At 43.8% G+C, this 12664-nt stretch overlaps 1 protein-coding gene across 2 annotated transcripts in view; it reads right to left on the bottom strand.

Moving 5' to 3' along the window:
* Positions 1-2048: 2048 nt before the first annotated feature.
* The window catches only part of HECTD3 (HECT domain E3 ubiquitin protein ligase 3), a 30182-nt gene continuing 19566 nt past the window's right edge, over positions 2049-12664 (bottom strand). Inside the window, exons 12-21 of one of the 2 annotated variants that reach the window (XM_060231727.1) lie at positions 12100-12164; positions 11274-11377; positions 10530-10649; positions 7976-8065; positions 7396-7602; positions 5758-5887; positions 4749-4823; positions 3938-4019; positions 3614-3685; positions 2049-3173 (exon numbers count right to left, since the gene is read on the bottom strand). In XM_060231727.1, the coding sequence (XP_060087710.1) occupies positions 3089-3173; positions 3614-3685; positions 3938-4019; positions 4749-4823; positions 5758-5887; positions 7396-7602; positions 7976-8065; positions 10530-10649; positions 11274-11377; positions 12100-12164 (1030 nt within the window). In that variant the 3' untranslated portion in view covers positions 2049-3088. The remainder of the gene's footprint in view (positions 3174-3613; positions 3686-3937; positions 4020-4748; positions 4824-5757; positions 5888-7395; positions 7603-7975; positions 8066-10529; positions 10650-11273; positions 11378-12099; positions 12165-12664) is intronic. The other variant, XM_060231728.1, reaches the window with a different exon arrangement.

The following is a 12664-nucleotide window of genomic DNA, read 5'->3' as shown; positions in this document are numbered from 1 at the left end:
TTGGTGCATTCTTCCCAGTCCAAGCCAGCATCATTTGCAGACTGAGTTTACAATCCCCTCTTCCCCAGAGAGTTGAAAAAATGATGGCAAGTACTCTGTCTACTTTGGCCTGAGTTTTTTCGGATGTAAACGTGGTGCGACAGAAGGCAGCCCTGGCGCACAAGAAATATGAATGGGACACCAAAGGAAACCAACACTTTTTGTCTGGAAAGAAAGCAAGCCGAGGTTTACGCTATAGTTATACTGCAGCGCCTCCTGCTGGAGATGCTATCAATCATCGGCTCTGCCACGGTTCAAGCCATCTGCTCTGCTAAAAAGAACCGCTCAGGTATCGACCGTCTGCGCAAAGTGACGCACAGACTTGAGTTTGCCTGCCATGCTGCCTCTTCAAATATCCGCAAATCTGCCGACCAAGTCCCCACTTTACTGCTGCGTACAAAATAAAAGGCTGGGAAGAAAGTAACATTGCTAAGTTCGCGAGTACGTATGATTCCAGTAGCTTTCCATCCTAACCCCTCCCTCCCTGTACATGTTCGACACGCTCTCCTCCAGTAAACTGAAGCCGTGGGAAAAAAGAATTTTACTACGCGCTACCCCCCACCCCCGGACCGCCAAGGAAAAAGCCACCCGGGAGGAAGTGTTTCCTTTGGCGCCGCTTTGGAGGTTGAACATTGCCCCCGAGCTTGGGTGTCGTTCGCGGTTCCTCCCTGGCCTGCGTGTGGTCTGTAATTAATTCCTCGCCACAGGGGGCCGGAGGCGTTACAGGTCTTCACCCAGCAGGGGAGCCCTGGCATCGCCGACTAATCCCCGGTTCGTGTTACTCTCCTCAGGGGGGCCGCAAGCACCTCACATCCCCCTCCCGAGACAGTAGCAGCTCTTGTGTGCCTCCAAATGGGCGGAGGGAAGCATTTGGCTTATCAAAGGAAGTTCCCAATGTGAAGCTGGTGAGTCCGTAGCTTCTCTCCCCACATCATTTTATATTGTATAATTTTATCGAACTCTTGTCAGCCGCCCTGAGCCTGCCTAGGCGGGGAGGGCGGGATATAAATAAAATTTATTATTATTATTATTATTATTATCATTTTATTTATTTTTGCAAAATCCAGATGGCCTGCTCGCTGAATCCTACCTAAGCCCGTTCCTGCCTCCTCAGACTTAGGACAGGGGAAGACAATACTAGGGACTGAAGCTAACGGTTCACATGGAAAGGGCTGGGGCATTGCAAGGGAGTTTAAAACGAAAATTGAGATAATTTGGAGGGGGGGGTGCTGCAGAGAAGCTCTAGTTCTGCTAAATTGAGGGATTTAAGACTCCCTTCCTGCCCTGCTTTGCATAACAAAAGTCCAGCTGCAGAGATGACACCCCACCCCCTCCAAATTCATCTCCCCAATTATCAATCAAGTCCATTATATGGCCACAATAGCCAGCAGCTCCCTGGCCCACCCAGGCAGCTAGCATCCAGACAGCACGTTCTGGACCCAGTAGATGGATGGAGGTCTTCAGCCAGAGAGCTCCATAAAGATAGCCTACTGCTGTTAATGGGAAATATTTTTCAAAAATAGCTGCATCAATTTGCATAAAGCGGCAGGTCCCACTAGAATTGTGGAGAATAACTTCAAAATATACTTCTGTCTCCCACCCCATATCATAGAAGGTGATTCTCAAGCCCTATTATTTTCAGAATGCCAACCTTTTCTCTATATGGGTCACCAAAATTGTCCAAGAAAGGTGGCTTCCCCTTTGCCAAGGTGGTACAGCAAGAGAAAAGTCCTAATGTGGGTTCCAAAGAAATGTTTAGGATACCACAGTAGCAAGACTGGTAGGACTAACTGGCCTGGGAGTCAACAAAGCTCAGAGGCTGAAGTAACTGATGATTCTAGCTGGATCTCAGTAACTTTGGCTTCTCTTGTTTCTGGGAGGTAATGGGAGTCTTGCCTGCCTGGCTGCCATGACTATATGCAAATAATTCTGGGGGCAGGGAAGAAAGGAAACAGGGAAGATTGCCAGCTAATGAGGGACAAGGGAGGGCACACTTTAAACTTACATTAAAACAATGGAGATTATTTCTTTTAATTATGGTTCCATAATGCCCACTAGTAGTGAGAGGGGATCTCTGCAACATGACATTCAAACAGAACAGCTCAAGCAAACAACATATTCACTTAAGGTTTTGATACAATGGGAAGCAAGCAAGCAAGAGAAGTTTTGAAAACTTTGTTCTGTAACCGCACACAGGGATAGGCAGGGACATGGAATTGTTGCCTTTGTTATGAAGGAGACCCTAAACGCTGCTCTCAGAAATTATCAATAGTGTGTGATCCTAACATGTTAGTTTGAGTTTAAACACTAAGAATCAAATTATTATTCAGGAGTCCTGTGCTCCAAGCTCCCAATATTTACTTTCAAAAGCAGTCAGGGGGGGCGCTCCACTTTGAATTAAATCACACGTTTCTCCCCTCCTCTCTATTATTTCTTTGGGGGAAATCAGCCTCCCACAGCATTATCAAGGAAAAACCCCTCACCTCTCAGTGCTGTGGCCCTTATTCAAACTCAGGGTCTCATAGCAGTTTTTAATGTTAAAGAAAGCATCAGGGGATCTGATCATGGATCTTTCATATCTGGTTCCATCCTATGAGAATGGAAGTGAAAACGTAACTAGGTGTAAGCAAAACAATAAAAATGTCTCAAAATATGTCACCCCCAAAGTAACTATAAAGTATGTTTAAAATATTTTCCTGTCAGATAATTTGGGGGGGGGGTGTCTTTCTGAAATAAACAAGATAGTATTACTGGAGCCACACTGTCTCTTCATTGTCCAGTGTCTCTCAACTTGGTCAGACATGGGAAGAACGCCACATTATTATTCCCATTATATTTTTTGGCCTTACTCCTCTAAAATCCAAGGTCCCATCCATCAATTTTGCACTCGAGTCTGGTTGTCAACACAAGGCAGCCTTTGCAAATGGCATGTGTGTGTGTGTGCATACCCCCCCCCTCCATGTACACATGCTGAAGAACAGTAAGAAGGTCATTCCAGTAGCAACTACATAAGGCAGAAGAGCTGCTTGGCTAGATGTCCCATGTAGCATCATTCTTCCCATGGACTCATATCTGTGTCAATGGCCACACAGTTATATGCTGCATAACGCAACTTTTCTTCACAAACCTTGGCACTGCAAATAAAAAAGGAAAAACTGTAGCAAGAGCTCATGTTTACATTTCTGCACACTCTAGCCAAAAACAGCCCTCCCTAACTCACAAGCATACAGCCATTCTCTGGCAGCCTTGCCTTGCTGAAATAAGGCTCCATCTTTGTGTGTTCATCAATGACAGACACTACTCCCTGTACCATGAATTCCTGCTCAGCTCTCCTCCCACAATTACCTCTTCTCTAACTACCATGACTATCACCTCATGAGCTGTCATAGTCCTGCCCCCCCCCTTCATCAACTGCTCCTCCCTATTACACTCTGACTATGCCACGTGTGACTGTCCCACACCTCTTAGAGAACCACCATTCTTGCAGTCATCATTCTCAAGCCCCTGGCACAGTCACTGGGGCAATGTGCCACACATACTGCCTGCTTCACAAGTTTTCTTGAGCAAGACTTACGAGGCATAGTTGGGCAAAAAGAGTGTGCTGGAGCAGGTGGATGATTCTGGAAGGGCATCCGTAGTCTCAGAGCTGGGGGAAAGAACAAGTCAGTGAGAGTTACTGAGGGAAGATTTTATCAGACAACAGAAACACAGGCTTGCATCCCTTTCTCCTCAATAGCAGCAGGGAGAAATTTTGGCCTGCAACAGGAAAGGGGGAGCATGGAGATTGCACCCCATGGATAGAAATCCTTCCATCCACAGAAATTCTCCACACAATCCCAGTTACAGAGCGCTGCCCATACCCCATGGCCACACACATAGATAATTAAGCAACACTCACCCTAATTTGTCAGGATAGATATAAATCCGAGCAGGAAGTCGACTCCTGCCAGTAACAAACCTCAGGAAGCGACTGCGATCCTCTGAAGGGAAGAATACATAACCATCAGAAAATTCCAAGAACAACAAGCTTGCGCAATATGTACGTAAGAAGTGGGTCTGATCCAGCCCTCGAAAGTCAGAACATACATTGAATCCAGCAAGTGCTGGACAACACAAGCCAAGTTCACAAGTGTGTGTGGCAGGATGGGGATGTGGATGCAAACTATAAAACAATAAAAGCAGCTCAGCTGTGGAATCTGCTGAGGCACAAACTACTGCTGCTGCTAAATTTTCTGGATGTTTTGATGTAGTAATTTTAACATGTGTGTTTTAATTTGTTATTTATACATGATGGAACCCGACCTGAGCCTGCTTGCAGGAAGAGCAGGATACAAATTTAATAAAATAAATAAAATATACAGCAGTATGAGTTATAACAGCTCTTGGGAAGTTCATCTCCTCCATTCTTGTCCCCCTGCCTCACTACTCTTCCTTTTATTTAGAAAATATATATGCTGCCTTTCTAGAGACCTCTTCTCAATGCTTTGTCTAAGCAAGATGTATCATCGAAAAGTAATGGAAAATTCTTACAGCTGGTTCTTCCCCTTCCCAAAAAAGCTCCTGCAGAAAGTGGCTGTGTTCTGTATTCAATGGGAAGGCCCCTTCCCCCCCCCTCCCCCAAACAGGCTGAACACACTGTCCATTTTGCGGCTGGTATACATTCCTTTACATCAACATTAAGTAACAACTGTGTGCTTGTATTTCCTCACCATTAGTAAAGTTGTTTAATGCCTCCCAGAAATACTGAATTCTGGTGTCTGATGGTTCAAAATCCTCAAAACGAGCTATACAAACGAAGAGAAAGGCAGAAACAGTGCATATTATAAAATTCACTATGGGCCTAAAATATGCTAAGTACACTAACACCAAGTTTAGGCTGAAAGAAAAAGAAAACATATGCTTGGTATTTGGATGGACCACCCTCATGGAGAAGGCAATACACTTCTCATTTATTCCTTTGAGCAACAGACCCAAATATCTTCCACCTCATATTTAGTCAGGAAATTTTTTCCCCATCCTTCTCCACTCCTCCATCTTACCCTCACAAGGCAGATTAGACTGAGAATGACTGGCCCAAAGTCTCCAAGCATAATCTAACACTAACCATTGTACACACTGATCTATCAAGAACTTTTAACTTCCACCAAGGAAACGGAGTTGATTGTGTGCATTGTCTATTTAGTCTGTCAGCAGTTCTCCAGAGTCTCAAGTAGAGGTCTTTCACTTCACCTACAACCTGATCCTATTCACTTCACCTACAACCTGAAGATCATGATGACTGAACCCAGGACCTTTTGCATGCAAATCAGATGCTCCACCACTGAGGCATCACTCTTCTCCCATAACATTACACTATGCTGGCTCATAGTTGCCTGGTTAGATTGCTATAACATTAAGGATCTAGTTACCCCATTTGCCAAACACATCACTAGTTTAAATACACTTAGACAGGGTTATTTTTGTAGCAGGAGCTCCTTTGCATATTAGGCCACACCTTCTTGATGTAGCCAATCCTCCAAGAGCTTACAGGGCTTTTCTTACGGAGCCTACTGTAAGCTCTTGGAGGACTGGCTACATCAAGCAGGTGTAGCCTAATATGTTAAGGAGCTCCTGCTTCAAAAATAGCCCTAAATACACATATACCTCATCCATGCAGAACTTGTGCTGTGAGCCCCTGCCCATGCTATCAACAGAGAGGGTAAGTCCTCTGACACTTACTGAGTTTCTTCAGGGCCTCAACTGTCACTTCAGGGTCACCACAGATCTTCTTCTCCAGTTCCTGCCAGGTGAGCAGGTCCAACACAGCTTGAGGTACAACTCTGAGCAGACCAGCCTGCATGGCTGCAATCTGGAAGGAAGGAAGGGAAGAAGAAATGGAGAAGGCAGTATACAGAACTAAAAGGATGGACTGGAAAACCCCCAACTACTGGCCATCCCATACACGGTAACGCAGCTTGTCTGTCTGGCTTTTTCAGAATCTCCTCATGTATCAGTCAACCCTCTGAGAACAATATCCAGCGTTCTGGAAGATGTGCTAAAAGTAAGATTCTAGGTTGCATATTTATTTATTTATTATCTTCATCTATACCTAGCCTTCACTGAGGGGAAAAAACATGATAAAGAAAGACGACTACAAAAGTAGAGGACATTGCAGTAGAATACAAGATTATCCTTATAAAAACAGTCTTCTGAGCCATTCCATTATACTGTGTTCTAATCCCTTTATAAAAATGCCCTCCTGAACATTTCTATTTTGCACATTCTGTGAAACGATGGAAATGTGGGGAACATTTTGACCATCTCAAGCAGGCTGTGCCACAAGGTAGAAGTCACCACAGAGAAGATACATAAATGGGCAGTTGCAAGCTGGCAGCTTCAGAAGGGTTGATTCAGAAGAGGCGTCATATTGTCTATGAGAAGATCTGGAATGATTCCTAACGTGTACTATCATATTACTTTATACATCTTGCTTGCATAAATTGCTCACTGCCCATCGGGGTGTTTTTTTTTTTTTGTAGCAGGAACTCCTTTGAATATTAAGCCACACACCCCTGATATTGCCAATCCTCCAAGAGCTTACAGGGCTCTTATTACAGAGCCTATTGTAAGCTCTTGAAGCTACATCAGGGGTGTGTGGCATAATATGCAAAGGAGTTCCTGCTACAAAAAAAGCTCTGCTGCATTATAGCTTCAACTTCCCCCTCAATCACTTCTTGTCCCCAAATGTCCTAATATAAAACTATGTTTGTGGTTCAGGAGGTGGGATGGCAAAGCGGCACTTGAATGGAAAGGTAACTTTTGCTAATGATTCCCCATCAAATTCCTGAGACAGAAGTTTAACACCTTCTGGCTCTTTCCAGATATATTTAGGGTACAGAGGATGATAAGAGATGAAGGAACTGAATCCAATTGTTACTTTTCAAGCCTGACCCAAACCCTTTATAATGGTAGTCTGATCCTCAGTGACAGGTGATCGTGTGTACCTTCATGCCCTAAAAAGTTTATCCAAATTAATTCAGCATAGCAAACAGCTGTTAATGGGCCAAGCATAGGCCAGGCTAGGTTTTTTCTTCTTTCTTCTGATCAACTGGCAAACCTAACTGGGTACAGAAGACTTGAAAACTCAAAAGCAGGTGGAGAGAGGAAGATAAAGGTGATGTGTCCTTGTTGTGTATCCCAATAACAAGGCAATGATGGTTCCATGTACAGGAACAAGGGAACACTCAGGAATCTGGGAGACAACCTACCAAGAAAACAACAGGTAGCCAAGGAAAGGAGAACAGGCATTGACTGGTGGAGAATGGACTCTAGGAAAGCAGGGCAGGGGCCCATTTCCTCAATGTCATAGTGTGTTACCTGCTCCTTGCTCTCTGTTAGCCGTGCTTCCTGTACCAGTCGGATGAAGTCCAGACGGTCCTCATAGTGTACTGCGGTGCGAGTGCCACCAGGGATAAGCTCCACCATGCGCTGGTCACTCAGTACTGTGGTGTAGGTCAGTTCATTTCCAAACTTGAACTCAAATGTCTCTTTGTCCATTCCTTCCATCATCTCCAGAAGCTTCACCTGAACACAGGGGTGGGGGAGGATTATCTCATTCACTTCTTCCACGGCATGTAGCAAAAGAAAATATTTTTACTTCATATAAACTACAGCCCTCACCAGATGACCTTTATAATGTATTCCCATGACCAAGGGAGTCTGTGCCATGGCTAGGTATCTGCAGATTGTCTGGTTGCAAGCTGTAATATCTGTGGGCCTTCCTTCTCTGTTAAATGTAAATATAGGAGAAAGCTGCCCCTCTTCAACCAATGGCAGTTTTAGATTAAGAAAGCTGCTCTGCCAAGTTAGCATTCCAAAAGTACAAACATCTACTCAATAGAAGCCTGACCACAAGCATCAACCATTTCCACATACCAATTTTCTCCCAGTGACTCACCAGCACAGAGTCAACAGCAGGGAAATCCTTGCTCCAGCTCACTTCCTCCCCTGTCAGCTGCTTCCAGACAAAGCCAGGCAGGGCCAGGACCTTAGGGATACAGAAAGGAGAGATGTAATACTGCCCCTGAACACAGTCTTCTGTGTTCCATAAAGGTGACATTCAGGAAGGCAGACAATGTAAGTTTGACTTATTAAGAATACCCCAACATACCTATGAACATGAACAATTAGCCACTAGAGGATCATTCACTAAGTCATCCGCTGCCATTTTATTAGTACTAGACAGAGGTATGGAAATGAGGCAGTAATCCTGTGGAGTGCATAACGGCTTTAAATGCTATGGCCATACTCATAGATTTTTGGTATGTTAATGTTTTGTTTTGTTGTTTAATGGATAATTAGTAGAGCACTTCTGGCAAGACCTTTGTTTTTCCTCAGTAAACCTGATGGGCGAATCAATCATACAGAGGGCTGCATTAAAACTAACACCATTCTGACTTTTTGCAACTTGGGAACAAGCTACAGCCATGGACATAGGAAAGAATCCTACACTACAGCTGTTTTCCTCGTCAGCTTGACTCCTACCACATTGGTCTCAAAGGTGCTACTGGACTCCTACTTTGTTCTCTTGCTTCAGAGCAACACGGCTGCCCACCTGGATCTATAGACCAAAGCTGTAATGGGAAGGGAAAAGAACATGGACTATTCTCATACAGCTCAGAAAAAGCCACTCTTCTGCTTCTTGGACAACTCATGCTCTCTGGACCCTTTCTGGTCTGGTTTCAGGCTGGGCTATGGAACAAGGTGAGCTAAGGACTGATGGCCTTAGTCCATGACTTGTCTGAATGTACACAAAGACCATGCTTCTTCGTTGTTCCTGTTGGATCTTTCTGCAGCCTCTGCTATAGATGATCATGCCATCCTGTTGAGGCATTCGGAAAGAATCAGGTGATGTGCCTTGGGCTGGTTTAAATAATTTCTCATGGACCAGACTCAAAGGGTTGCCATTGGAGCCCAGCTATCTTTAGTGTGGGATTTCACAGGATGCAATCTAATCTGCCATGTTCTTCAACCCCTATGTAAAACCTTCAGAATAAATCAGCTTTGAAATTGGATGTCATTAATATGAGAATGTCATCAATCAGAGAATGACATCCAGCTCTATCTCCTCCCCCCACCCACCCACACACTTTTTGGCCTTCCGCAACTAAGCAAAACTGAACTATATGAGAGGGTTTTTTTACAAAGATAATTAGAGTTGTACTGTAACAAAATGTTTTTTAAAGTTTCTTTGGTCAAAGTAATAGTGACTGTGGACTGTGCTACTGTGTTTCTTGCTATTACAACCCTATTAGTAATTTCCATATCATTTCATGTGTCATGTTAAGCTTTGTCTCAGCTGTTTTCAAATTTCTGCTTGCTTTGGGATTTCTGGTATCCAAACCTTATTTCTTTGTTTATTGGATGTCCAATCCTGTTGACTGCATTTAACTCACACAGCATAATCTACTTTGAGTCTCAGTGAGAAAGGCAGACTATAAATAATGTAAATAAACAAACAGCTGCTTCCCTGCAGCTAAAGGCAATGTCAGAAACTGGTAGGTTCACATTATCATTGTCCAAAAGGATAAACTTGCCTTTAACCCCAATATCAGAATTTTGCAATAAAACAAACCAGACTAACTGCAGGATCCATTGACAGGACATGAACCACAGCGAAACCAGAGAGAAAACCCACCCATAATGGGATAGAGCCCATATTAATCAAGAATTGCTCTGGCTGACAGACTCACCTTCTACTGAATGCAAGTTTATCAGTAAAAAAAGGAAACGATCCTGGCATTGCTCCCATTGAAAAGTTTGATTCTGCCAATTTAGAAGTTTAAAGCAGGAGTCCCTCATGTGGTGCCCATGGGTGCCATGATGACCACCAACACCTACCCTGGTGCCTGGCTGTGCAGATTATTAGAAATGTTGCTTTGGCAGCAGCTCTCACCACAACACAAGGGTCTTCACTGTGTGACTGACGATAAACCATGACAGTCTTTTTGTGGCTGGCTCTGCCTCCTGTGACAGCCATCTGCGGCTGTGCCCACCACACTGCGTCATAATTCCAAAAGTACCCAAAGGCTCAAAAAGGTTAGGGACCCCTGGTTTAAAGATTTGTAAGAACTGACTCTATGCCATTCATTTCTCAGGCTGTGTCATGCAGGAGGAGGTAATGATTAACGTTTGTATTCCCTGCAATGTTATGCTGATCACACAGATGACAAAGACTTTTTTGAGGTGTGGTGACCAGAATTGTACTTCTTAAGAGCAGACTACTCACTAAACTGATATTTCAGGATATCATATGCCTCTGGAAAATATGTAACTCATTCAATGGATAAAATCCCAAATCAGAGATGCTAATTTCAATCCTTGGATTTCCCATACAGACTGATAATCAGTCGTGAGTAGAAATAATTTGGTGCAGTGGAGAAGAAAAGGAGAGGGCAACGAGAGCTCTACCACCAGTATTAAGGGGAAAATAATTTCCATCTGACGCTCACCAAGAACTCCTTGCCACGCAGGGCTGCACCCATGATCTGCCCAATCCACTCATATTTAGTGAACTCCTTGCAGGAGGGGTTGGGGACATACATGTCTCGGGCCTCTCCAGTACCGCTTCCCTGAAAACAAAGAAAAACATATAGGGCTCAAACTTCCTGCCCAACCTAGAGAATGAAGATCAAATCAGCCCAGATGCCATAACAGAGAACCATTCCAAAAGTCAGAGCTGCACAACCCAAAAGGGATGATCCTGTGTTGTGAGGACTAGCAGATACAGTGCTGCACTTTCCAGCAAAATTCTGGGCATAAGAATGACTGTGTACATTATTTTGCCTCTCCAAGGTTATATAGTATACCCCAGACAGGGCTTTTTTTGAGCAGGAACGCACAGGAAGTGCTGGCTTGGCATCAGGGAGTGTGGCCTAATATGCAAATGAGTTCCTGCTGGGCTTTTTCTACAAAAAAAAGCCCTGACCCCAGGCAAAACAAAACTGAGTGATGACGTAGAAAGGGTAGTATTTGCACTCAGAAAAGGACCATAATGGCAGCAGGGATGGACTGAGGAAGCAGAACTTAGGTGTCAGCCTCTATGTGATCCCCTGGAAACTGAGTCCCCTTAGCAACTTTCTTGCTGCAACACTTGCCCTAACCCTCACATTAACTATCTCTGAAACACTTGCCCCTTTGGTGTTCCTTGTGAGCAGAAAAGGTTTAGCATGAATAAGCAAACATATTATTGGCACCTGGTTGGATGTGCGGACAAAAAAAGGCAGTGGTACAGGGCTCTCAGCTGAGCTAGGACAGAGCTCCTCAGACATATCAGCAATACTGTCCCGGAAACCACCACCTGGAGGGGAAAATAACATGAGTGTGATATTGCCAGCTTCATTTTGGTACTGCCAGCTTCTTGAGCTCCCAAATACATCTTGGATAATTCTATCCCCAACCTCCTGTAGGATGTGGAGTGTCCAGAGAATAAATCTTGGAAATCATGATCGATCTCATCTGTATTTAGCAATTTCCTTGAAGGTTGGGTGAGGCATGTATATAGAATTCATGACTCCATAGTACCATTACTTGTAAACAATTTTTAAAAAAAAATCAACTCAAGCATTTTTCCATAAAGAGGGTAGAGGTCACTGGCTAGAAGGCCACCTGCAACACAGAAGCAAAGTCCCTAACTCTGTATCATCCTGCCCATCTGACCTGTGCTTCTCAACCATGGATCTGTATATTTTCAAACTTTGGACTCCACATTTTGTAAACTGAGAATATTTGCATGTATTGTAGTAGTATTGCACAAGATAATGATAGACTGGGGGCAAAGTTATGGGTGACATCTACTCATCCCTTGCATTTTATATATATATATATATATATATATATATATATATATATATATATATATAAATTCAGTATTATCCCCCTGCAATCAAGATAGCTAGAAACCTGGTTTTCTTTTTTCCCCCCTTTGAATGAAAGGTACATATTTTCAGAAATCACATTTTTTATAGCCATCATTTTGTCAGAACGTACAGAAACTCAGACTTCATGATACCTGGAACTTACCCTGGTCAATGATGCCTTCGGCTATGAATTTACACTCCCACCACTGGTCATAACGAAGAGGCCACCTGCAAGGAAAGGAAATGATCACCTGAAGTCGTCTATGTCCTTAGCAGGGAGTTCTGCATTGCTGGGAGGAATTGAACATATGAACATATGAAGCTGCCTTATACTGAATCAGACCTTTGGTCCATCAAAGTCAGTATTGTCTTCTCAGACTGGCAGCGGCTCTCCAGGGTCTCAGGCTGAGGTTTTTCACACCTATTTGCCTGGACCCGTTTTTGGAGATGCCAGGGATTGAACCTGGGACCTTCTGCTTCCCAAGCAGATGCTCTACCACTGAGCCACCTTCCCTCCCCTAAATTGTCAGTGACAACACTCATGGTATCAGATTTCCTCAAGGATTATTATGTTCCTTGGATATTGAGTGTGTGTACTTTTGGATTAAGAACTTCTTTACAAGAATGAGGCACTGTCTTCTTTCTACATATTCATCTTCTGCCTGTGGTGCACAACACTGGCATTTGTGTTGGAAAAATCTAATTGTCTGGGGACCAAAGAGGCACAA

The sequence above is a fragment of the Heteronotia binoei genome, chromosome 2 (assembly GCF_032191835.1).
Source record: "Heteronotia binoei isolate CCM8104 ecotype False Entrance Well chromosome 2, APGP_CSIRO_Hbin_v1, whole genome shotgun sequence".
Taxonomy (NCBI): Eukaryota; Metazoa; Chordata; class Lepidosauria; order Squamata; family Gekkonidae; genus Heteronotia; species Heteronotia binoei.
Note: the sequence above shows the minus strand (reverse complement) of the source record. Positions and strands in the feature narration are given on the sequence as shown.